The 27,415-nt window shown below is 39.0% G+C and overlaps 1 protein-coding gene across 2 annotated transcripts in view; it reads left to right on the top strand.

The window, feature by feature from the left end:
- The window catches only part of ctnna2 (catenin (cadherin-associated protein), alpha 2), a 383,489-nt gene that overhangs the window by 336,994 nt on the left and 19,080 nt on the right, over positions 1–27,415 (top strand). For both annotated transcript variants that reach the window (XM_030412821.1, XM_030412828.1), the window contains 5 exons: positions 7,147–7,239; positions 8,837–8,993; positions 10,511–10,711; positions 21,397–21,548; positions 25,742–25,855. In XM_030412821.1, coding sequence (XP_030268681.1) covers positions 7,147–7,239; positions 8,837–8,993; positions 10,511–10,711; positions 21,397–21,548; positions 25,742–25,855 — 717 coding nt within the window. The remainder of the gene's footprint in view (positions 1–7,146; positions 7,240–8,836; positions 8,994–10,510; positions 10,712–21,396; positions 21,549–25,741; positions 25,856–27,415) is intronic.

The following is a 27,415-nucleotide window of genomic DNA, read 5'->3' as shown; positions in this document are numbered from 1 at the left end:
AAGAAAAAAAATGCATTTTAAGAGTTTGTTAAACTCTTTGTGCTCATTTTTCTCACCATTGATAACACTGGCTGTGATGTAAACACTCCCTGGCCACTTTATTGTATAAGTATACAATCTAATGAAATTGACATTTCCTACCTTTATGAAGCTTCGAATACAGGTTTTTTTCGTCAAAACTTTCCAAGAAGTGTTTATTCAACTATACGGTTATTTTATTATTATTTATTGATATTATATATTGACATTTGTTTCAAATATGTATTCTCCCTCGGAGCAGGCAGAATACTGGCAACACCTCTCAATATAATGCAGTCCAACACATTGTAATAATTAACATTGCTGTCAAAGTGTCACTCAGAACTGAACATTATATAGCTGAGATGTTGTATTAGATTGCTTTGGATTTTACAGATGTAGCTAACTGTTGTCCAAATTCCTGTTATTGTGATTGATCAATATAGTCATCTTGTCATATATTGAATACCCTGTTAAGAAAAGACAAAGATGATTCTAACAACCACCGATTGCCTGAATGCAGCTTCCTTTATCTCAAAGATTTGGGTATTAGAAATAATGAGATACTCTCTTGGTCTGTGCCTGCGTGTCTGTTCTTGTGGTAGGAGCTGCATCTGTATGCATGGAGTTGATGAACCGGGGCTGTGCTGGAAGGAGTGTAGGATTGTATCCCAGTCAGCCACATATTAGTGGACCTGTCAGTTAGTAAACAGTGACTTAAACTCATTTCCATTCTGAGTTAGGAAGTGTAGAAAGAACTCCTAAGTGCATTAAAGTCACTCGCAATTTAGGTCCACTTTGTCTCTCAAGCGACGGTGGGGGTGACAAAAAGGTAGCAGAGGGAGCAATTAAACAGCATTCTCTGATCAAAATCATAATCATGTTGTATCCTCACCATACAATATAATGAGAGTTTGTTTAATTGTCTGTCTTTTAATAGTTTTCCATTATATTTTGCAGTGTTCTTGTTTTATTCAAATGGCAGTCCCTGTCACTTCATATGAACACATGTTCTGTCATTTTGTAGTGAAAATGAGTGATTCACCACTAAAAGAACTGCCTTCATCTGGACAGGATGTCAGGTGTAGAACAGACATTACAGCCCATTATTATGGCGAACATGCTTGCAGATCCATTGCCTTTGTTTGTTTTTTTTTGTTATTTCACACTTTTCTTCTCGAATGTGCTGCAAGGTCTGGCATTCCTTTGATGTCGTCCCCAGCCCAGTGGGCATTCTTCCTGAGACAATACGCACTTCACTCCTTGATAGGGATTGATTTTCAAAGGCGTGGTTTATAGTCAGTCACAGAAGGTCGACAACTCCTGCTGCGTGATATCCCCCATGGACTTAAACTTCTCACAACCTTGACGTCTGGCGTTACCCTAATGTCACGCACCCTCACCTGTTTGTGTCAGCTCTGGACTATATGCAGTACATACAGGCGTCACAGCAGGGAGCTGACAGCTCATAACTAAAACAAACAGACATATTCTTGTGAGGGCAGGTCTGTAATTGTTTCACAGTCTGCATACTGTATTCCCCTGTTACATGTTCTGTTAAACCTATGATGACAGACTGATTTATTTACTGCGTGTGAGTGCATGTTGGTGCTCATGTGTGTGCACAAGCAGTAGAGAGGCCACAAAGGATCAGTTAGTAGAGCCCAACTGATGTTTCAGCGGCCAATATTCCTATCACAGATATGAAGGTATCACCATATTAATGTCCGATATGAGGCAATATGAAAACTTTTTTTATAGAGAGTATAATTCAGAAAAAGATGCCGGGGGTAATTATTGAATTCAGAGTGAAGTTTGATTTTTCAGTCATTTTAGAAGTGAAGTTTATTGTTTAATTACAAAATATCCTGCCTGTCTTACATATTTGAGTCACAAGTGTTCGATAAGAACATTGGAGGAATCACTGCAAAAATGGATGTCTACACAGTTACACCGCCAAAATAGCAATAGCAGAATTTTTTCAATCAGTGATTCCGAAAGTTTTTTGTTTTTTTTGTTAAATTCTCTAATTAAGTATTTGCAATAACATTTTAATGATTAAATACTTAAATTAAAAAGTAATCAGAACTGATAGAATAAGGTAGTTTTTTAACGTGTTATTGATTTCTATCCGATATTGTATTGTAGTCTGTTTCCCATTGATTTGTGTGCCACCTACCGATCATAATGTACACCCAACAGTAGAGATTAAGGTAAATGGGTGGCATCGCATGAAACACATTTTGGTAAAAGGCGTGGATGGCCCCTGGATGATTTTCCAACTTCAAATTGGGCCGTGCCATACTTGGCTGCTTTACCCCATAATATCTGTATCAGCATTGGCCACAAAAAACAACTATTGGCTCTTGTAGTAAGAGATTGTTTTTATTGTTTAGTGCATTTGAAAGAGATAAACTACACCCTTCCAGTCCTATTACCCTTAAGTCCATGTCAATAAAGCCGAATAAAGCAACACCCTCCCTGCAACGAGTAAACATCCAGAAGACACACTTTTAATAGATCGAGGTGCCTTCTTCTTCTGTGACATTACTTAAAATATCATCTGCACTGATTGCGTCTTCCACTGCTATTCCTCTGTTTTTAAAGTCCACTTCCTGCTTTTTTCTTGGGGCGAAGAGGTTGTGCCCAGCACCTCTGATCACACAGGCTCTGCTTGTCAAACTTGTAAGTGACCGGCAGGGGGATTTGTGAGGTGTTGCTGGAAATGCCTGTAGAAATCGCATGTTTTAGGCAGTCACCAACCGTCCTGACTGAAGCAGAGAAAGTGTTCCTTTTGGTTTAGCCTTTCTGCACTTTGGCCAAGCCACTCAATAATCACTCCATCCATAATGACCAAAGATTACTTAATAGGAATTATTAGAAATTACAGTAGGAGTAAAGCATACAGTAGGTACAACAAAGAGGACATTCATGGATATAAACTGATCGTGTGCATTGTACACAGACCATGCTAAATAGCAATGAACACAGCCTGTTAAGATGTTATTTAATGTATTGCCATCCTCAGTGCTTCCTGGCAATAGATTTGAGGTTCTCAGTAACAACCCTCTGGCAAAAAAAAATGGGCAAAAATGACACTATCAGATCTATTTTCAGTTACTCAGCTCCATTTAGGTGATTTAGATAGCATACATGAGAATGCCCATCTCTCCAAGTGCAGTGGAAACCTTCATCAAATTAGAATTGAAGTGATTATCCAGGGCAGAGCAAAAGGACAAAATCGATAGTTCTTTGTTCGAGGCTAAAATGAAGAATGGGCGTTCAGCAGGGATGTCTCTCTCAACTGCTCTCTCTCTCTCTCCCTCTCTCACACACACAGACACATGCAAACACACACATGCAACACTCTTTGAATTGCATATTCTGTTCCAACATCCTTGACCATATCAGCATTAGGCTTGCGTGGCGTAGTCTCAAACCTTCTGTCTTGTTTTTTTTTTCCTCTCTTTAGAAAAAAAAAAAAAAAAAAACTCAAAGGAGAAGCACTTCCTTAGATAATTGCAATTAGTAGTTTTGGCTGGATGTTGCATCCCTGGCCCTGGCCCAGCTCTCTGTGTTGGGTAAGAGGGAGTGGGCCTGATGGGCATGTTTCCAGCCTCCAAAAAGCCCTCTGCCCCTTTTGCATCCCATGGGCCCCCTGTCAGAGGGCAGCTGAGCATGAGCAGTGCTAGAGAAAAAGACGAGGCTCACTTTCTACTGGGCAGGTACTGCAATTATACAGTAATTGGAAAAAGAGGTAAATGGAAAGCTGTACCTTTGTCCTACTTCTTGAAAGCCTGTTACTTTACCGAGACAGAGAAAATAAGGGCACATAAATGCTGTGTTATTTAAACTCAGCTTTAATGTACACATTTACTCCAAGTTATAATAGGACAAAAATAGAATGCGGGGAGCTTGCTCAAAATAGTCCATTTACAAAGCCATACTAAAAGTGTGATCTGCTATCGCTGTGTTGTTCCGGCCCTTTCAGGGCTGTCATCGAAACTGACCAATCATGTTTTTAGAATGTCAACTGTCAGAGCAGAAAAATACAAACATTAGAGAAGTTATCCTTTCAAATGCATGTCTAGCATTGCGAAATTGTCTATTTGAAGCCAAACCATGTTTTCCTACACCAAAGCAAGTTATTTTATTGTCCTCATCCTCATCAAAGAGTGACAGGAAAACTGAAAAAAGAAACTGAAAATAATAAGTGAACAGTATGTTCTAAACAGGATTGAGCATGAGCCCTGTAAGTAACCCACTAAGCCACAACAGCTAGCCCTAAAAGCATTTTCTATTGCTTAGTTGAAATGATGATCCTGGAGCAACATTAATTATGATAATAATTATGATCAAGGAACAACACCAACCTGACAATATTAGACACGCTCATATTAAGGTGTGCTGTGAAGACATCAGACAGGATAGGCAATCCCAAATGTTCTGTAGGTGAGAAACCAAGAAAAAAACCAAAGTAGCATTCTTTGTGAAGTAGAAATAGAAATATAACTGGATTGTAAGCGTTCAACTGGCTATCCTTTTCTTTACTTTCTGAGTATTTCGTAGAAACTACAGTGCATTCATTTCAAATTTACTTTGCATAGTCAAGGAGAAAATTGCAAATATGTCACAGCTCAATAAAGTTTCAGGAAAATTCTATGTTAAGTTTACAGTAATGTAAACCAGAAATTGAATGCAGGAACTTAAATTATGTTGAAATAGTCCTTTCAATTCTGCTTCTTATGACTGTCAAATCTCAGCGGCCACTCGCTTCTAAGTGGAGCACAGACTCTCAATCACACTCTGGTTTTCTCTCTTTCTTTCTCTAACAAACACACACACACACACACCCACACACACCACGCTTTAAACACATACACACACGGCTTCACATAAAGGACTGCAATCCATCAATGTGCTCATTGCTGTCATGAGTAAAGAGACAGAGCTCTAAGCAAGAGTCCTCTAACACAAATTTGATTTACCTCAATTTGCCTCAAACAGTGACATGTGAGCGCTAGAAGTGCTAATATAGAGTGGCACCTTTTGCTGCCAACAGGCATGTGTCTGTTTAGCTCAGTTTCAAAGCTTGGGCTCATGCTCAAATCTGATTTACTTAAGGATGGTATTGGATTATAAAGAGTTTGGAGTTATGAAAATTAACTGCGAAATAAAGTGATACTGTGGAAAAATGTGATGACTTCACATGGGAATAGAGCAGATAGTGTGTTTCTGCCAGAAAAAAAAGTTGGTTTAATATATTTTGAAGACTTTAGAATATTTCTTTCTCAACCTTTCTCAATGATTCAATCCCTGTTTAGTCTTCATGATATCCTGCATGCCAGATAACAAAATCTTCAAATGCCATCAGTCCAATACAAGCAGTTTAGAAACATAAACTGTTAACAAATTCATTTCAGTAGCTCTTTTGCCAAAATTAGCATGACAAACCCACAACTGACTATGATGCTTCTTGTGTCTCTAATATGGGAGCCAGATTGAAACATGTTATCAAGTACCTCGATAGAAACACATAAATCAAACTAAGGATTGCTTCATACATAAAAAGCATCTGGCACCTTAATCAAACAATAAAACACTTCTCTGCACCACCAAGCCCCGTCATGATTAAAGCATGCTAGTTGTGCATCACCGGCATGCTGGAAATGTCAGCCTAATGAGTAAGACTTCCTGTGCTCATATTGTGTGAACCTGGCCATTTTTTTGGATCTGAATTAATCCAATTACCTTGCGGCAACTGAGCACCATGTCCCTGCCTTTGCTATGTTACTTGGCATGGCATTTGTTCCCACGCATTAGTGTTGGACTGCCACAACATCTGTGTCATCCACCACTCATCTACAAATGTGTTTCTTCCAGCTGTCCAGCACATAAATGAACCTGTGTCATGTGATCTGATGCTGGCTATTTTCTGCCATCGACTGTTTGCAAGAGACGAGGCAACAAATTGAGCGGACTCCAACCTTTAGTGCATTGTTTCCCTCAACAATGATTTTTCTCTGACAAATGTTCAAATTCCCTTTCTGCACAAATGGCAATACAAAACTCATACCATGAGCTGTATTTATACATATATACAGTGGGGATGTATCTTGCAAACAAGCAAGCAAGCAAAGTTTATTTATAAAGCACCTTTCACAAACATCAGTCACAAAGGGGTTCACAGTCAAAGAAATAAGATCAAACTTAAAAAAATAAATAAGATAAAGATATACGTATGATGTGTGTGTGTATATATATGTATGTATGTATGTATGTATGTATATATATATGTATGTTTGTATTTATGTATGTATCTGCTGTATTCTTACTCTACACACTAAAAGATAGCAAGTAATAGATCAAGCTACCATGCCCATATGGTGAGGGTTCGTAAACGCTGTTGACACTGTTTCCTTGCTGAGATACAGAGAGGGGACATTAACAAAAAGAGGATGATACTTACTTGATTAGTCCAATACCCCTTTCACAATGGATAGAAACTCACTTACACACACAATGATATGATGCACATTTGAGCGAAGGAATTGAGTTTTCCATTCATTGGAGGAGGTCTCTTGATCAGTTGGCATTACGCTTCAAAGAGAAACCAATGTAAAAGATAACCATTATGACATCATCGCTAGCCTCCAAGACTTTTTTTTACTAATGATCATTTTTTCTGGTGTTTTGTGTCATCGTTCATGACACACCAGAAACAAAACAGAGAGGGCAAACTCATCTACTGGCAATTGGAAATATGTCAGTTGCCTATTTTTTGAGCTGGTGTTTGCAAAACTGGCATATATGTGCTTTGCGTGGTGTAAAATTGTTTTATTCCTTTCAACAAAATGTTGACATTTTTAGACAGGATGTGGACTGTCAATTTAGTCAAACATTATAAACACTGTCATTATAAACCCTTCATGAAACAGAAGGAACAATGTGCAACAACCAAAAACAGTTTCAATGTTTATTCAGGCTATTTTAGGCAGCCTTAAAGTTAACCTTTACAGTGGGGGGTCTGCCTGTGCAGGAATGGGAAAAATTTGTTTGTGTTTATGACCTTCAGGAAAACGCATTCAGCTTGTAATACCTTTTTTTTCTGCTGTCTTCTTTTTTCAGGTGGCCAACCTGGCTTGTTCCATCTCCAACAATGAAGAGGGTGTGAAGCTGGTTCGAATGGCTGCCACCCAAATTGACAGCTTATGTCCACAGGTGAGGACATAAAAAAGCATTTTATTTCCATAATATTGTCTTTTTTTTATCATTAATTCTTCCAGATTCCCCTCAAATGGGTATCTTTAGAGAGTTCTGAGAAATCAGAGAACCTAGAAATAACAGAAAAAAATCAGTCGGCAGAATGTGAGGAAGAACTATGAATAATGTGTAGGTGGACCTTGTAGTACTGTTTCACAGAATGCAAGCAAAGGAGGAGGTTAAAATCGATCGGTTGTTTCCAAGGTTAACAGTGGGCCCTACTCACTCGTGACCCAACACAGTAGTGCGGAGGAGAGATGGAGAAGGGAGGCTGACTTTAAGATTCAGGATCCAACATGCAGGACCCACCATGCACACCTGCTGAGACTCACCTACTCAGAAAACTTGGGGAGAAAGTGTCTCCTGATACCTCTTGGCAATGCACAACTCAGACAGATTAAATAAAAAAAACACAATAGACACAGACTTTGTGGCTGGGAAGATGGAACAAAGAGTGGGTGGAAGAAAGAGAAATATTTCCATCTGTTCTGGGTAGAGCTAGTCGTGGTCCCTTATCTTCACACATGCAAACTGCACATGCACAGGAAAACACACAACCTCAGCAACTGCCATGTCCAGATCATAGTGTCTCTTTTGCTACATCAGATTAATTAAGTTTAAACTAAATCTAAAAAGCAGGATGTCTAAAGAACAAGAAGTAATGCTACTTCTGGTTGAAGTACACATGCCAGCTGTCATAGTGATATGATTAATACTGCCTGTTCTTAAGTACAAGTCTGTTGATGTGATGTGTCTCCAGTGGGGTGTTAATAATCTAAAAAAAGAAAAAGAAAATAGGGACACAATTTGTCTGTCTTATTCAGGACTTTAAAACCCTGTGATGTTTTGATCTTCTTTGGCTTGAGGCCAAATATTCTGTCTTCCATAGATCAGACACTTGAAGTCTGGATACTTGGTAGGTTTTGGAAAAGATAACCTTCCTCTCCTGATGCTGTTCTTTTTTTTTAACACGACATTGGTTACTGACAGTGCATCTCAGGGATTTGTCTGATGGTATTCAGTATTTGTTTTATAGAAACATACTAAAAAATACTAAACAGAAAAATACTAAAACCTGCAATCCAATAATGCAAATGCAGTTATTACTCTCATAGCAGTCTGTCACTTTCATCTTATCTGAAAGCTATTTCAAGCATTCATTGGGCTGAACTACTTCAGTGAGTGAGGCATGTCTTTATTAAGACAAACATGGACAGTGTAGTTTGAGTCATTCCCACATATGCCACCCTGCTGCTGTAAATAGTGACTAGAGCATTAAAGTGAAAGCTGAAAATATTAACTAACATATGCACTTTTTACTCCTATTTGAGAAATGTTTGCCAAAGACTACAGGGGCCAGCTGTTTCATTAGATTAGTTAGCTTTTTTTCTTTCTCTTTTTTTATTAAACATATACAATAGTGTTCTTTTTATGGGATTTGTTCCCTGTGAAAAAAAAATAGAATAGTGCCAGACTTACCCTTTCACATGATAATACATTATGTGTTGTTATTCACAAACCTTGTCTAACGATTTTGACCCGTCCTCCATGCCAGGTTATCAATGCTGCTCTCACTCTGGCAGCCCGCCCCCAAAGCAAGGTGGCCCAGGACAACATGGATGTTTTCAAGGATCAGTGGGAGAAGCAGGTGCGCATCCTGACTGAGGCTGTGGATGACATCACCTCTGTGGATGACTTCCTGTCCGTCTCAGGTATGAGGCAATGCATCACATTTTCTTTACAGATTAGCTAATACAGAAGATGAGCCCTAAATTTCACTGACTAACAAATGTCACAAATGTATTTTATTTCCTGTAAACATCAAGTCGATTTCTCTGTGGCAGCTTGATGTGAAAAACAAAACTAGTTAAGACATACGACAGTTAAAGGGACAGTGTGTAATATATCAAGTATTTAGCGCCATCTAGCTGTGAGGTTCTACATTGCAACACTCCTTTGCTCACCCCTCCCGTTCTGAAGACGTTGGAGACGTTCCGGAAGCTACAGTGGCCCTGACGGACAAGAAACTCATTTTCAAAATATGGACTCTTTCCCAACAGCGTCGAGTATTTCTACTGATTCAAGTAATGAGGTAAAGATGTAGTTAGTTATTAAGGCTATAAAACTTGAGGTTCCCTCTCAGTTCCGCAGTCAAGCTGGCTCTGAGCGAAAACGCGTTTAGCCTTACTACGTAGTACTACGTAGTGCTTTGTGTCCCTCTCGGCAGTCCATAGTTTTTTTAAAACCGGAAAGACATGGCGGCCTCCATAGAGCTTGCCCGTGCTCTGTATATTCAGATAGGTAATTCTTCACTCAGGAGGATAAGTCAGATTGTTGGCAGTGGTAATTGTACACCAATGAGGACTTACTTATGAACGAAGACGTTGATTTGAGTTAATAAATTGCTTAAATCATTACACACTGTCCCTTTAAAGTTTATAAACTGGAAGCCAAAGATTTATTTATTTTTTTTTACATGTTGCACGCTTGTATTTTGTTTATATTTATTATATATTTATATTTTGCTCCCATTCACCTGTATATTAATCTATAAGTAGTTTCTTTTACTTAAAGGTGCAATATAATTAACCATGTGTGATGAATTCTTACTCAAACAGGCAGCATTTTAATGGAGTAAAAGCTAAATCTAGCTGCCAGTTAGCTCGATCGCTCAGTTAGCCATGCCTCTAGTGGGCCGGACTGGTAGCTCTCGGAGCATCACGGAAGTGTTGGTGTTCTCACCCCGAGCCCAGGGGCTTTGGACCAAGATGAGTTGGGGCTAGCTGATTAACATGCAGACTTCAACAAATCTCAGCAACACAATACATGTCATTATGTAAAAACTGGTTTATTCTGTTGGTAATTTTTGTTAACTTTTGTTTTCAGCAAAACATCTCTTGTACCATTTGTTTAGGTCATAAGAGGGACAATGTGCATTGGTACATTTGATCTGGCATGTTTTGCAGATGAACAAGATGGTTGAATAAACAGAATTGTAATTGCTAAGAATTATATGCTATATAAACATCTCATTTCTATTCAGAGAGACATTTTTGCACAGACAATTTACAATGTCAAACATCAACACAAAATATTGAAAACATTCCATTTACAAGGAAAACATATTATTTTGAAACAAAACATTATTTCTTCTAGCTAAAGAAAGTCCTGGGTCCCTCCATCACCATTCACTGTCCTTTTTTTTTTTTTTTTTTTTGCCCCTCCAAAGAGAACCACATCCTCGAAGATGTCAACAAATGTGTAATTGCTCTGCAAGAGGGCGACGTGGACACTCTCGACCGAACTGCTGGAGCTATCCGGGGCCGAGCCGCTCGTGTGGTGCACATCATTAATGCTGAGATGGAGAACTACGAGCCTGGAGTCTACACTGAGCGTGTGCTGGAGTCCATCAAGCTCCTGTCTGAGACAGGTTTGTGCTCTATACACAAAGGTGGTGTGGCACAAGGAGCCACAGTTGTAATGTGTAAAAATGTATTGTGAAGATTAACATAATATCCTTCACCCTTGTATTGTGCATCACAGATTTTGAACCAATCCTTTCGCAAATTGGCAAGCTACTTTCATGGGGAGTAGTGCAACACCCACCCAGACACACACACACAGACACACACACACACCAGCACTTACATTAGCTCCCCAGTCTGGTCAGTGACTTATAGATGCACCTTAATTACCTGGATGCCCAGTGTCCCACAGTTTGGATCAGTGTCTTGGCTCTAACACAAACCCTGGTCGCCACCTGTTCACTCATCTGCCTCTCAACCTTTTTTCATCTATTATTTTCTTTCTCTGTCACTGTGCTTCTCCTGTGTCATGGCACATTCCAGGAGACCTGAGTTTATCTCTGTGGCAGCTCAGACAACACATATCTCAGTCACACCTACAGTGAAGATTGTCCCCCAAAATTTGACTGGAACCACTTCACACTATACGGGGGTGTAAGGGTGCAGGGAGGCAGTAAAGAGACAACTTTTAGAGTGGTGTTAAGTGCTGGAAGCCTGGGTGTTATGTTGGCTCTGTGTTCGTAGGATTGAACATAGATTCCAAAATAGTTGGGCCACTGCGTAAAACATAAAACATAAATGAAAAGATTTGCAGCACTGTGCTTTGCGACAATGGTTTGTGTGCATGTGTTCCTGAATCCCATGTACTAATATCCTTTCTTACCCAGTCATGATACTATCACCTGTTACCAAAAAACCTATTTACCTGCAGAATCTTCCTAACAGGTGTGTTTTCAGCACTCCGAAACTTTCCCAGTCATCTGTTTCCTCTATCCCAACCAATAAGCATATATTTACAAAAATCAATGAAGTTGAACATTATATATTCTGTCTTTGGACCATGTTCTATTGAGTACATATCAAAAAGGATTTTAAACAGCATACTTGTATATAGCTTTTGGGTTTCCCAGGTTTTTCAAGCAGAAGGCACTGTAGGGCCACAAAAGTACATGGCATGCTAACAGGATCTACCAGTATTGTGTGGAAGAAAAAACATTTATGGTCCATCATCCTTTTAAAATAGTAAAGCAACATTATGTAGGAATTAGCATATGTGTATGATCTGATGCCCCCCACAGTTCCTGATTGCTGTTGTAAATACAAATCCCAGTTCTGTGATAATTTGTATTGAAGGGGCTAACTACATACATAGGAATGTTATTCAAGAGATCCAAGATTCAAGAAGCTTTATTTATCCCAAGGGAAATTGCTGTGCAACAGTTTCAATACAAAGGTGGGGAAGTAATACAAGGTTAGAGTAAAATAAGCTAACATAAAATAAAATAAAATAAAAATAAAATAAAATAAAGGCTAACTTAACATAAATCAAACAGTAACTAAATGTAACAAAATGTAACAAAAATTGCAGTAAAACGTAGGTATATACAATATACAACAACACGCACAGTGCAGTTTAGCAGCATAAATTGAAATAAAATAAGTGATATGGAGCGATTGGGTAAAGTGGTAACAATGGTGTTATATCTGTTGAAAACTTGTATCTTGAAGTAAACATGTGTGTTACGCTGTAATTCTACCCTGTCACTGAAGTTATATAGTGCAGACCAAGTGACAGCTGTGACAGAGACACCATTTACCCCGTTACAAGACACACTGTATCATTAAAATGATTTTGAGGCTTTTGTTTTAATGTAAAAAGCTACATAATGTTGCGTGAAGTTGTGGGCACATTAAGGGTTTACTGTGGAGTTTTAAACCACTAGAAGCACTATGGAGCTGTTTTTCTATAAAGGATGTCTGTTGTGATTATTTCAGTAACGCTAACAGCACTCACAGGTCTTTTTCAGCACACAGGTAGGAAGTGGATGCGATATTGAGTATACGTATTTAGGAAATGGTACAACATTAGCAGCCAAATTAAGTCAGGCTGAGTCAAGTGTACCGGTTTCTGGTGTTGAATGATTTCAGCATACAGATATGCTAAGCCCTGAGGGAAAAAATGTGTCAGTAAATCACCTCTTTGTCACACTGTGAGTTTGTAACACTATTTAAGGTTGTAAAGCTTCTGCCTTTATTGCTGGGGTTAAGTGCAGTGATATTTAAAAGCTGAGTAGTCAGGGAAAAGGTGAGAGCTGCTGTCAGCGTCGGCTGTGGCTATTTCCTGAAAGCAACTTGTACCAGTGCAAGATTTGTTCATTCATTTTTTTGCTAGCATTGGTTGGGTCATAATTCATGTTTTTTTCATTAATTTAACCTTGTTGAAGTTGCTTTGTTAGCATTTATTGTCAAAATGCAAAGAAAGAACAGACAGAGTCTGTTGTTGAAACATTTTTGTTTCATGAAATAGCTTCTCAAATCCCTTAAAAGGAGGTGCAAACATGCCTTTTAAAAGTGCACCATTATGAAAGATGGACCAAGACACAGGATGAAAGTAAATCGGTAATTACTTGTCCACAAGAATCAAATCTGACCACCCATTCTGTCTTTTTGCACTCGTCTACTTCCTCCTTGTTCTATTTTTTCTCTATCCTCACCCATCCACATCCCTCCCCCGGTTGCTATCTCTCCCATTAGAGCCCATTTAGTGCCACACTATATGTATTGTTTCACTCGTTACTTTCATCTGCGGGGATAATTGAGAGACACAATCAACTCCCCTCCCGCTAGCTGATAAAGGCGCAACAGCATTAGGTAAGTCACGTGTGTTCACGCAGCCATCTGTCTCAGTCCCTCTTCTGGCACTCATCTCCACCATAATGGACTACCTTCAGTACTAGTTAGATGTTATCTCAAGCATATTCTGCTCTATTATTGCATAATTTAGTTTTGCTGATTGAGTTAATTAATTGTTAAAGTACAGTGGCAATATCTGGTGAACATTTAAGGTCAATTTCATATGGCCATAACCTGGTCACATAGGAAGACTGGAGAACTGTGCCGCTCTTCTATTAATCCTCCATGGAGTATGTTTCTAGAGTCAGCAGGACCCCAAAAGCATTATGTCAGCATTACTGAGAACAACAAAACTGTTAATGCTGCAGAATCATATTGATCACCCACTGATTTGTCTTTATCATGTGGTCGCTTTTTTGCGAGTTAACGTCATCATACTGTAAATCTAATACCTGAAAATAAGAAGCATAATACCTAAATTGTTTATGCAAAAGAGAAATTAGGTGAAAGATTCAACAGTCAGCCCCTGGATACACAATATGCAAGACCCTATACATGATATATATACAAACAGGCAGCATTTCACCATTATTTATTTATATATATATATATATATATATATATATATATATATATATATATATATATATATATATATATATATCCTGTCGTTTCAGAAAGTTCCCCAAAACATTTGTTTACATTCTCGTAGCGAAGCCCTCCAGCAGCTGTAGCAATTATGGAAGCAAGTTCAAGTTGTTATAAAGCGCCCGGGGTGGATGGATGTGTCAACATAACTACATTTTATACATTCTGTCTGTTTGACTCTGTTTTTTTAAAAGCATGACCATGATCATTCCATTACCTTAGCGACAGGTCCATAACAACAACAGTCCCATAACCAAAGTCAAGTAGTAGTTTAAACAAAAGAAATAGTACAGTATTCCCTTAAAGCACCATGATAATAATAATAATCACAATAGGCACCCTTAATGGAAAAAAACAAAACGACAACTGGAACTTTTTAACCTTGAAATAATAGGTTGACAATCATTTTGATGGTACAGTGTCTTGTAAAAGGGTGAATGGTGTCTCTGTCTCAGTCACTCCGCCCCAGTATCACTTTTTTCTGCACTATGCAACTTCAGTGTGAGAGGGTAGGATCACAGCATTACATACAAGTTTACTTCAAGACGTTACATTTGTATGACATAATTAGTTATGTTTGTAATTAGCACCTACATTACTTCTGACAAATTGTAATAGACCTGGGATTTGTAATTATAACTGTAGTGTTCCACTCAGAAACTGTGGGGGTTGCCAGATTGCACAATATGCCCATTTTTACATAATGTTGCTTTAATGAAGTGCCTATTCTAACCCAAACTTTGATCTGTCCCTACAGCCAACCAAGTAACTCATAGTGTTATCACATCATAAAGCAAGTTTAATTTTAGCAGTGATTTGTGACAGTTTTGGAGGGCAGACACAAAATATGTCATGCCTGGATGTCAGATCTTCTATGTATTGTTCTAAAATGAGTCAATAAACAGTATAGTTCGTACATTAATTTAGAGGACCTGTGGGTTTATACGTAGAATCTTTAGTTTTGGATAGGTTACAATTTCTGCAGACAATTGACACTTAGTGGAACTTCTGGTTTATTCTGCAGATGTTTATAAAGGAAATACATTATGATTAATTTACGTTGTAGACGTTTGAAATGTAAGTCCTCAAAACGGTACCTAAAAAGTGTTGTGTAGGTGGTCATTTCTGCCAATTTTTTGTTTATCAAGCATCTGCAACTTGCCAACATGAGTGAGGTTGCAATTTAGTTACAAGCCAGATTCAAGCTCTAGAAAAAATAAAAAGGAAAACTCAGATGGTGTCACTCCATCCTTTGGAGCTTCTACCAGCTGCTTCTCAGCTTCAGTAGGACTGTATCCTATACTTAAGCAGGAAACCTAGCATAAAATTGACAAGATGATGGATGCAGCAACAAGCAGCTGATTTCAAGATGGCCTGCATCCTGTCTGACTTTACCGTAAGGTGAGAGCTGAGTCTATATAGATGGAGCAAATGGGCGAGTCATGCTGGCTGCACCACCTTAAGGAGAACTCCCATCTTAAATTTTAACGAGGCCTCTCGATTGCGGCTGCTAATTGAGATGTTGAGGCAGGGATCCGGCAACTGTGTTAGACCAGCGTTTCATTGGCTCCATATTTCTCTTTGATGAAGAGCTGTTGTGTTGCCCCTTCCTGTTTCCCTCTTAGTGGTGCTAGTTGGCTTTTTTAGGGGCTACCATGCACATCTGATCTGGACCATAAAGCACTTATTGATCCTTGTGAACTTTTGCCTCCCTCCCCACTCTGTCCTCACTGGCCTGATGTCTATGGATTTAAACACAGTCAAGGAGAAATCTATAGCTGGGGGAAAGATGATTAAGTGTAGCTGAACAAAGGAAAAAAGGATATAGGACCACACACTTTTTTTTTTTTTTTGTAGGGTACTGAGTCCAATTAACTAGACTCTACCAAAAAATCAATAGCTGTCACCAAGGATTTCACTAAGCGATTTGAGCAAGGATTTTAGTGGAATTCATTGATGTGATCCTTTTTTTTCCCTTTTTTTTTCAGTGGTATGCATGTAAAACATTTATCCCATGCCTGAGAATGTGTGTGTGTGTGTGTGTGTGTGTGTGTGTGTGTGTGTGTGTGTGTGTGTGTGTGTGTGTGTGTATGTGGGTGTGCATGCCTGCGTGCGTGCATGCATGTGTCTGTGTGTGTGCGTTTTTGAGTAGGCTGGTTGTGTTTTTATTTGAGGCTCCTATGTTTATGCTTTGGGCCACCCGTGCCAGTCGCGACCACTTGCCTGTCTTTCTGACAGCTTCCACATCAACCTCAGGACGTTCAGCACAACTGCCTGCCCTTTGACCTTTTCTCAATTTGCCCATCCCTCTTCCTCATATTGAGCTCAGTCAGATTTATGACCAGGCCGAATACAGGCGGCCCGGGTGCACGGCTCTTCTGTGTAAAGCTGAGCCATAGATTCCTGACAGACAGTCCACACATGGGGCCCGGGTTTGAAGCGTGTCCTTGAGAGGGAGAAAAATCAATAGCCTAATGGGAAAGTGGTTATGGCTTCCCTCTCTTTTTTCCCCCTCTCCCTCCTTCTTCACTGAGACACACTTTTCTTGCCCACTAACTCCCTGTGTTTGAACTAATCTGCTCCTCAAAAAAAAAGGGGGGGGGGGGGACAAGTTTTAGAGTCGATCATTAATGTGGTGCCCAAAGAGGGTAGATTAAAAAACTGATATATGGCCTAAGTCCAGTATGCCATTTAGAGAAGCAGGGTAGCGTTGCTCCTTGTTATTACATCGGGGCACAGTAAATGGGATTTAGCCAGGGTTTTGCAGTGAGTAATAACACACATGCTCACACCGCCACCCACATGTCATGCCTGTAAATCAGCGGATCAAGTGCACTTAAAAGAAGTGCGGCAGCGACTGAAAGATAGAAGTTAAGACTCTTCAGACTGTCTACTTTCAAAATGATAGCTCCGAGAACCAGACTTTGTGGCTGGTCAGACTTAAAGCGAGCCACCATAAATATTGAGCAGCTGTTTTAAAATCTTTAATCAGAAAACCACAATATTGACATCAGTGGCCATTAATACAGACACGAGAGAAAGCAATTAGTACTTAAGGGGAAACAGGACAATGGATCAGTGCTCTTTCAGTATATCTCAAATCGGTTCACTGTTGCTGAACCGGATGAGTCACTCTTTTCTGTAAGTTTGTAGCCATTGTTATGATGGTGGGAAAATAAGTTTTTGGCCAGAATGGGAAGCAGATGGCAGACTCATTGCTTGCAAGGAGTAGAGGTACGGTCTCTTAATCTTTGGGCAAATAGAGGTGGGAGTTACTGTAGGAGAAGGTTCTGATGAGGAAATTGCTTTGAGAGCAACAATGCAGTATGAGAAGGTAGGTGAAACATTTTAGCCAAGGTGAGAATGTGGAGTGAACAGAGCAGAAAAAATAGGGCCCTATGATTTCCGCGATCACGGAATTGCGGACGGAATTGCGGAATTGGCCGATTAAAACGGAATCTACTTTTTAACACGGAATATCGCGGAATTTGACATAATTTCACTGAAATGTTGTTCTCGTGTGGAAGAGGAACTTTTGTCTGGGGAAAACTGCACGGGGGGAACCAAATCTGAGTGGCACAACAAGTCGCGGCCGCCCCCCTCCCCACAGACTGAGCTCTCCCGTCAAAACATTGCAAGCATGGCGAAGTGGCTGCCCACGGCTCCGTCTTCGTCGGCGAAAAAGCTGAGAAACTTGACATTTACCCCTCAGTACAGAGCCGAGCAGTTCCCGAACGACTTGTATGTGTCAGGTGAACTGTTGTTTTGCAAGGAAGCAGACCTGAGAAATCATAATTAAAGGTGTAATGCGTCAGAGTTAGCCACTGTCCGATTCATATTATTTGAATATAATACCAGAGTGACTGTTAACTGCTGCTAACAGTAGCTGCTGTTAGCTAGCTAGCCCCGTTAGCCACAGCCTTCTTAGCTGACTCTGCCTGGGCTGGGAGGCTTTTCCGGATCTGCCTGAGAGCTGACCATGTTTTTATTCAATGAAACCCATAAAAACACAAAATATACTACTGTATGAAGACATGATGAAGTCAAAATATTTTTGATGCAGTTTACTGTACTGTACGGTACAGTATTGAGGAAATATGTTTGTCCCCTCAATTAATTTAAGGTAATTTCTATTTAATTTGTGTACATTTGAGTTATTTACATTGAAAACACACTGTTTTTAGTAGTATAATAAGAGTAAATCAGGATTCCCAAAAATTAAAATGGAAAAAAACGGAATTCACAAAAATTAAAACGGAAAAAACGGAATTTGGGAAAAAATTAAACGGAATTTGGGAAAAAATAAAACGGATTTCATAGGGCCCTACAAACACTACAAGCAGAATCACTTGAGTTTTAGTACTCAATCACCTCCCAGAGTTCTTCACAAATAGCTGTAATGTTTGATACCATTTTCTTCATAATGTGGACTTGAATTGAAAGCTGTCCAGTCAGTATTAAGTAAAACATTGAGTGACCCCCCCCCCCCGAGGGTTCACGGCCGTGGTTAAAACACTGTAATGATACAAGAGTATTTTTGTGATTAGCAACCCACACAACTAATGAATGGGCTAATTAGTCTGCTAACAAAATGATCAAAGGGCCTGAATGAGGTTGTGGAAGGGCCGTATTCATAGCAGAGCACCTCTGCAACTGTGCTACCTGTATATATTAATGTGCAATGTTTTTTTTGGCCGCAGGCTTCAAAAACAACACTGACAATATCACTTATTAATTCTTCTTTGCCTTGCCACCTGACAAATTTAAGTTGGATATTCACATTCCTTTATTGTAGATTCATTTTGGTCCCCAACGAGTCCTGAAAGAATAATCTGTTGTTGTTTTGGGGGTTTTTAAAGCTGTAAAATGCTTCACCATATTTAGGAGCTATTTGTTTAATGTATTTGATGGTAAGTGCTTAGTAGGTATCGTACAGTGGAGTTTTAGAGCTTTTTTGCTCAATGATCAACAGTAATGCTGCTTTCAAAACAACAGCATAATGCCTGAAACACACTATAAAGCTCTGTACAGCTGACAGGAACTATTGAGACGTGTGATAATAGTGTATAGATCATCTCTAAGAGCTAAGAGTGACCACTTTCCCATATGTTTAAGTCATGTTATCATTTATCAGTAGATAAATATTAATTAGAGCAACTTCAAAGTGGACAATGAGATATGTCTACATATGCGATATATGAAGTACAATACAATACTATGGAATGCTGTGACACACATCATAGTAATGGAAACGAATACCATGACATAGCATATAATAGCAATATCATAGCAATATAGTTAAACTATAAGGTTCTTCAGGTCTAAACAATGCTCGTAAAAAAGGGGACTTAAGACTTTATCCTCCAAAAACAACATAAATTCACCTTTTGACACATTCAGTTGTAGGGTTAAAGTTGTGCATCATGATTGTATGCAGGTGTCTCTTGGTATAACAGTGATATTCATTTTACCTCTTCTCCTATAGTGTCTTTATTGAGCTGTCTTCACGCAAAATTGAGGTTTAGGCATCAAAAGCTGTGCACGTTCCACGGTTGGAGCTCGTTACACACCTCACAGGGGCACGCCATCTCTGCTGTGCGGTTCTTAAGCATTCATTGTACTTCCATAACTTCTCACTTAAACTATGCTTAAGCCTAGGGGGTGAAAAAAATCCATTCCTACATGGTCACATTTAATTCCCTTCATCATTTTTCAACTGGAATGAGTGAAATTGCTCCTTACCATCAGCAACTTTGCTCATTAAGAGCTTGGAGAACATTTAAATATTTCTATTTAAAACGCCTTCCCAGCAATTCCCAAAAGCCTATTTTACGCTTCTCCAGTAAGTGGATTAAACTGAATTAAAAATGAAAAGAAAAAGGGAGAGACTTTTTGTAGTGCCTTTTATGTTTGGTGAAATATAGCTTATGTTTTATATCAGACAAATAAGTATACTGCAGATACACCTTTAGTGCAGACTGGCTAATTGATTTAGCTCACTCGGCATGTAAGAGGGGAGGAAAAGTGTGGAGAATAATAATAAAATCACACGGTTGGCTCTTCCGGTGGAGGCTCTCCAGCCAAGCTGCCACACTTTATTTGTCTTTTCCCCTGTTTTTTCATCTCGCTAGCCGACTGTCCTCATTAGACCTGTCTTCTCCTCTCAAAAGGGCTTTGCCGTAAATCTGTCCAAGTGTCTGGTCTCCAAAAATCTACTCTTTATGTATACATATTTGTTGCTGATTATTTCCAAAGCAGCCAAGGCATCTTTTTTATAGCTTATCACAAAACTCTGTCTTTTTATTCTTTCTCTGCACCTGTCTTTCTCTTAACCTCAATTCTAAATATATAGAAACATTTTGTGGATTTATAGGAAATGCCTAAGGCACTGTTACAAGTAATGTTGGAGTTAAAGCATTTGTGGTGTTTGAAACAGCACCAATAGATAACACAAAATGAAGACTGACCTTCTCTGGCTGGTAAGTGTCTGTCCAGGTAAACCATAGCTTTTGTTATGATAATTTGGCACAGTGCAGAGTCCATATAAAAAATTACATCATTAAACTTTGCTTTCAGTATTTTTTTTTTCTCAACCGGAGATTATGTAGAAAGGTAGCCTGCTGAATATTCAAACATTCAGTCCATATTCTTGAATATTGAATAATGTCTATTCACATTGAGCACAATTCATTTGAACACACAAAGAGTTCCATCGAGCCCGGGCCAATTGATACTGACAACAAAACCAACCATTTTTATGGTCAATAGGGACTTCTCTTTTGTTGCTTGGCTTTTGTTCAGCTCAAAAGACTTTGATGAATTTGTTTCCCTCCATCGGCATTGTGATTTGACAGGCCGAACTTGCAAGTAAGCGTCCTTGTGCTGTAACACTGAAGCGCACACAGCCATCTTATCACAGGGTTACAAAAAATGCATGCAAGTGCTCGTACACGCACTTTCGCAAAACACCGGCTTACACGCAAACACATCTATGACAGACAGGCTAATCTGCCTGTTGGGTAAGCCAAGGTGAAACAGCTAATCGGCGCTCACTGTGCGAGCAGCATATTGTCGCTTACACGGAGGCTAACCCTTCTCACTCAAGTTTAGAGAGTGACGCAAGGGGAGACCCAGCTGATACAAACTTTGATATGAAAAGGTTGGGATCATGTCCTCAACATTTTCCTTTTTCTGATTGATAAGCCTGCAACCATTTTTAGAGATTACCAACACATGTGCTGCACCTGACTCTAACATCTTTCTTTTGCTCTCTCTTTTCCTCCCCCCCTCCTCTTTTTCCACGCTGCAGTCATGCCCCGTTTTGCTGAACAAGTGGAGGTAGCTATTGAGGCACTGAGTACAAACCCCCCACAGGCCTTTGAGGAGAACGAGTTCATTGATGCATCCCGTCTGGTCTACGATGGCGTCCGTGACATCAGGAAAGCTGTCCTCATGATAAGGGTATGTCCATTACCTCCTCTGCAGGAAAAGGACAACAGTCACTGAAACACAGTGAAATGGTTTAAATGCTCAGCAAGAGTTTGATAAAAATGAATTTGTTTGGAAATGCTGACAAAGGCCAAGTGCAGTAATTTAAGTCAGCCTTCCTCCATATATTCAAAGTATTTTGCTGGGTATTTTGTTGAAATTAGACATCTGAATAATATTTGTCATTGGATTCTTAGACCACGTGAATTCCACCCTTATGAGACAAATGTATCACACTCCCAGAGACCTGTCCAGTTTTTTGCCTCTTCATTCTCATTTAAGCTACAATTCCGTGAGCCATTATTGTGCTACTGGCAATCACGAATGATAGAGGATGTTTTCTGACAAAAAATATATCTGCCCTAGGGTTGAAGGAAAACATAATTGAAATCTAAAATTCAATAGAATTCCCATTTGAGATGTTGCACCTGACACATGATGCGCTTTATACAGCTGACAGAACATTATTCAGCGTGTCACGATAGAAATGCTGCATTACAACACGACACCAGCAGCTCTATGATGTTACAGTATCTGCATTTTTCACCCGAACTGGCCCTTCTCTCTTCACCATGTAATTCATTTATTCAACTTTATGCAGGCTGGAAGGTTTCCCAGTGCAGCTCTGGAAAAAATCTAATTATGGAAAATAATTTGATGTTGGTAAATAATGTAAAACAGGCAGCTTTGAACTGCCCGGGACCAGCTGGCTTCATAATCCAATCCAAGTTCAATTACTTTCTGAGGAAACAACTTGGAAGATCCTTGCTTTCTATGTTGTCTAACTCAATCCTATAGATAGCAAATGTTTGTGCCACGTGTAATAGTTTCTCTTGCACACATTTTTTTTCTGTGACTGTGTTAGTTTTCTCCCACTTAAGCCAAGTAATGGCTTCTTTAGAATTCTTACAGCACAGATCTTATGAGCAGTAGATGGATTAAGAAACCAATTCTCCACAGTGTTTAAAGATTGAGGCAGGTCTTGAGAAGAGTGTGTGGTTATAATGAAAGTTCTCGAAAACATAGTTTCGTCCTGGCCTTTATGTACCAATGAAACACACACACACACACACACACACACACACACACACACACACAGACACACATAGAGAGGGCAGGGTAGCACAATGAAGAAGAGAGCACTAGATAGAATGGAACAGTGGTTGGAGACCAGCAACTGTAATATAACCGGTGTTTGCACTCCCTCCCTTTCTCAACAACTGACTTGGAGCCTGTCTCCCGCAGAAAGTTAAACTCGAAGTTCAGAGCTAAATTAACCTAAAATAAGTGAAGTCAAGCTAAAGTAAGCTAAATTAGATGTAATCTTTTAATATCAGACTGTAAGACTGCTGTTCTAACAAGATCACCTTCATGAGTGTGGTCTGCCCTACACCTAGCTGTGATTAAGTGTGGTACTATCTTGGTACATCACTGCTGCACAGGTCGGGGAATAAGTATGTTGTCACGCCCTATTTGGCAGAATTATTGGACTGGGTGCTGTTGAAATTAGCTATTTTGAATTTGGTCTTAAAAGCTGGCTAAAGTCTGACAAGCATCTAATTTGAGACAATGATGGTAATGTTGTTTCACATGAAGAGATTAAAGTAAAATGGTATGAGTTTGTTGGACAGGCGTGTGATCATCTAAATAAACCAATGAATAAAAATATATGCTAAAGAAACTGTGAATGTGTTCGGTTGAATAAACAGTTTTTGTGCTTTTATGAGTAAACAAGAAAAAAAAAAAATTATGTATTGATGTAAGTTCAAAGTTATGGTGTTCCTGCTATTATGGGTTAATAGAAAAGGTTTGAGGAAAAGTACACTATAGTACCGGATATTACAAGTATATTGTCAGAATTATTTATAAAGGAGCTAATATCCGGTGCATGTGATTCCTTTTCCCAGCTCATCACCGCCCATAATTAAGGCACAGTGGGCCTAAGTATTTTTATAAATGCAAACATCGTCTCATTGAGTCAATAAAAAGATTTTCTGTTCACTAAGTTGTATTCAGCTGCGATAGAACTTGACCGCAGCAGGCCACGGTGGATTAACAACTGTTGGGAATACTAAGAAGGAAATTCAGATCAATTACCAGCCTATGCGGGTACACAGTAAATTTCATTCTTTATTGCCATAGGCCACGGTCTACTAGCAACCTGTTGTTTGTTAGAAGCCCTGTTTTATAGCCAGTGTGAGCACTGATTCTGTGTAAAACATTTATTATATCTGTGATATAATTAATCATTATGGAGCGGCAACATTCTCACAGTCTATAAATAGAATAACTCACAGTGCTCTCTGCAAGGTTACCCGTGACAGCACTGTAAATGTAGGGCATTTTTTTAATGTCAGCATCATGTAGGAAGGATGACTTTACACATTTACATGTTTTGATCTGATCTTCTACTCTGCCGCAGGTAAGCCATCTGGCATGTATTAACATGGTGATGTAGCCCATTGGAAGTAAACCAGCTTCATCAGATCAACAAGCCTGTGTAGAAGTTAGCTGGCTAACCAACAAACCTCAATTAGTGAGACAGCACTTTGTTGCCAGAAAAGCCAATAAAATGCGTATTAGTCATTTAGTCTCCTACTTTGAGCAGATGCAAAAAATTATGAAATTTATCTTTTTCTTGTTTTTGTTTTTTTTTTCACGAGAGAGAGCAAAAAATTGTTCGCGCTCCCCAAAGCTTTTTCAGTTATTTAGCATGTTGCAGCATATTTCCGACCAAAGATGCGTTTCATTCTGCTTTGAAATGAAAAAGGAAAAATCAAAGAACTATCATTGCTATTTAAAGAATTACATCAAGGAATTCCAGTCACATAGCAATGATCAGACGTTATACGTCATCAGAGAACATGAGATTATTGTGCAGAAAAAGACTGTGCAAATATTTTTTGCAAAAAGAGATAACATTTTTGCTTTTGCTAATCCTTTTAAATATAAAATATAAACCTGTTTTTATGTGTTTTGTTTTGCAATTTTTGCTTCTGAGTAGTGCATATTGAAAACAAAAGCACCAGCCTTGATAAAGACCATCGACAAAATATTGTCCAATTCTTGAGTTGTAGCTCACTTAGGAGATTTGATATATTTTCATGTGAGCAATGAATTAGCGAATATTAAGAGCGTTGTTAAATCATTATGACTACATTTCGTAGCATCCAACATTAATCACATGCCAAATATAGCTTAGACAATACTTTTTTTTACCTATGTTTGTTGTGCTAGAACAGTGCATTGTTGTTTCTGCTCCTTTGTATTGTTGATGTATGATGTTAATGAATTGAATAAATGAGTAATCATATTTTCACTATTGAGTAGATATTAGTGATTTCTGTGTTAAATGGCTTTGACAGCTCTCACAATCACACTAGGTGGCTGTTTACCTTCTCACCAAAGCTGTTAGAAAAATACTTGAAACTCTTACGTTTTGCTTTTTCAAAGAGTTGTCACCCATATCGTGACGGACAGGAGTTATAAATGATACTAAAAGGAACTTGTCAGTTAAATGTAAAATTTGACTGATGCTGTCATCTTTCTGAGAAAGATATTATCATGAAAACAGAATGAGAACGGGCAGCATGTGTTCTTCAGTTTCACCAATTTTTTTTTTTAATTTGGCTGGAAAGGAGGTACTGCAAAAAACACAATCAACTCATCATATCTCTTCGGACCATTACCCTGTTTTCATTATGTGTTTGATATGTCTATGTATACCATGTTTAAAGAATAAAGACAACGGTTTGACTTTTTGTTTAATTGTGTATCATGCTGTCGATGTTGAGTTCAGTGTGAGCTAAATCTCCAGATAAGACACTGTGTAGAAATGACAAGACAGGAAAATGCTCTCTGTTACTTTAGCTCCCAGCACAATGGGCATAAATGCAAAGAAAAATTGCCCTTTTCAGCTGTCAATTTAGGAGTTGCATGTTTCTTTTTTTCCATTTCCAGTCCAGTCTCTCTCTCTCTCTCTCTCTCTCTCTCTCTCTCTCTCTCTCTATCTATCTATCTATCTATCTATCTATCTATCTATCTATCTATCTATCTATCTATCTATCTATCTATCTATCTATCTATCTATCTATCTATCTATCTATCTATCTATCTGTCTGTCTGTCTCTGACTGTTTGCTAACTTTGTGTCTGTATTTCTCACAGACACCAGAGGAGCTGGAAGATGACTCTGACTTTGAGCAGGAGGACTATGATACTCGCAGCAGGACTAGTGTCCAGACTGAAGATGACCAGCTTATTGCTGGACAGAGTGCTCGGGTGAGTGGATGTTTACTTCCCCACTGTGCTGAAACTTCTTGAATGTCCTGAAAAAGAAGAGATAGAAAACATCTATTTTGTCTGGGTAAAGGTTGGGCGACAGGCCCAAAATTAAGTGTTATTGCTTAAGTGGGGTGCTGAGGTGCAAGCTGAACACCCACCCTTGTTCCCAGACCATACTTCAATCAATTCACCCAACTAGTTCCACTTACATAGAATGAAAGTCCATTTCAATTATCCTAACAAGCAGGATTATTTTAAATAAACACTGTTCAGGGATGGCAGGTGTAAAATTGCAATCACAAACAAAGAAGTAATTACCAAATTCCCTTCAGATGCCAAACAAAAACACAAAATACAGTATAGCATTGTGCCAAGGCTTCAGTCGCGATCACCGGGGTCTGAGCTTTGTTGCACATTAGCAATTTTTCACTTGGGCCCAGCTTAAAGAACATTAAGAGGGTATCAGTGCTTGCTCCCCTCCAGCAAAACAGAGGCTCTAGCGGTGTGTTGCATGTTGAATGGATTGTGGATGGTAGGAGTATGACTTGGCCCAATGCCTCTCCCTGTGGCACAGGCCTAAATTATACTGCCTGAGTCTCTACACAGTCTGCACACGCAGGAGTGTAATGCACAAAGCAGGGAGAAATAAATAAAACCAAAACAGCAGTGTTTTGCTGCTAAATGTATGTGCTGTGCGGCTGTAGCCCTGATTATGGTGGAATTTGAGATTAGTTAGAAAAAATAACCGACTCAGGCACTGCTAATAGGCAACCTTTCATCCTTTTGGCTAGCTCAGAATATGTACATTAAACTGAGACCATATGACTGTAGTTGAACAGTAGACACTGTGAGCACAAAAACATTAATAGGATAGAGAATAATCAAAAATCAAGTGTAACAGAAGCAGAAGTGGAGAAGTGTCAGTGACTCTGTAATATCAGTCAGCAGTAATAAAAGTCTGTCACATTAGCCACAATTAGCTGCAAACCCCTCATTATGTTGAATTGAGCAAGGGCTTATTTAATCAATAGTGAGGTTTTGTAATAGTGTATTTTATATATACATAACGTTATAAAAATCTTTTCCTGTCTATTTTTCCTGCCGGTACTTATCCTTTTTCAGCTTTCCGAAAAGTGGCAGACAAATTTAAGCTCTTGGATGAAACTCACAACCTGTACTCGCATGTTGCATCAGTTTTCAATATTAGGGGCTATGAGTGCAGCCAAAGAGTCCTCCAAACTAAATGACAAAATATATTGTTTCCCATTTCCTGCCAACAAAAGGAAAAAAAGACAACTGAGCACTTTTTTTTGGCAGAAGAATATTCTTTGTTAGTACCTTCCGTCAGAGTTTATTTTAGATTAAGGACTACTTGTTTAAGATCAGGGAAAGCTTGTGCTTTTGGCACCAAAGATTTTTCGGGTTAAAGAGCGTTTTAAAGGAAAACATCAGCTGTCAGTAGGAAACAAACAATAGTCTCCTGTGTCCAGGCCACAGCTTTGTTGACCCATCTATCCATTCCAATCTGTTCCCTACGACATTATGTGGAACAACATC

This window comes from Sparus aurata, chromosome 1, assembly GCF_900880675.1.
Source record: "Sparus aurata chromosome 1, fSpaAur1.1, whole genome shotgun sequence".
Lineage (NCBI taxonomy): Eukaryota > Metazoa > Chordata > Actinopteri > Spariformes > Sparidae > Sparus > Sparus aurata.
Note: the sequence above shows the minus strand (reverse complement) of the source record. Positions and strands in the feature narration are given on the sequence as shown.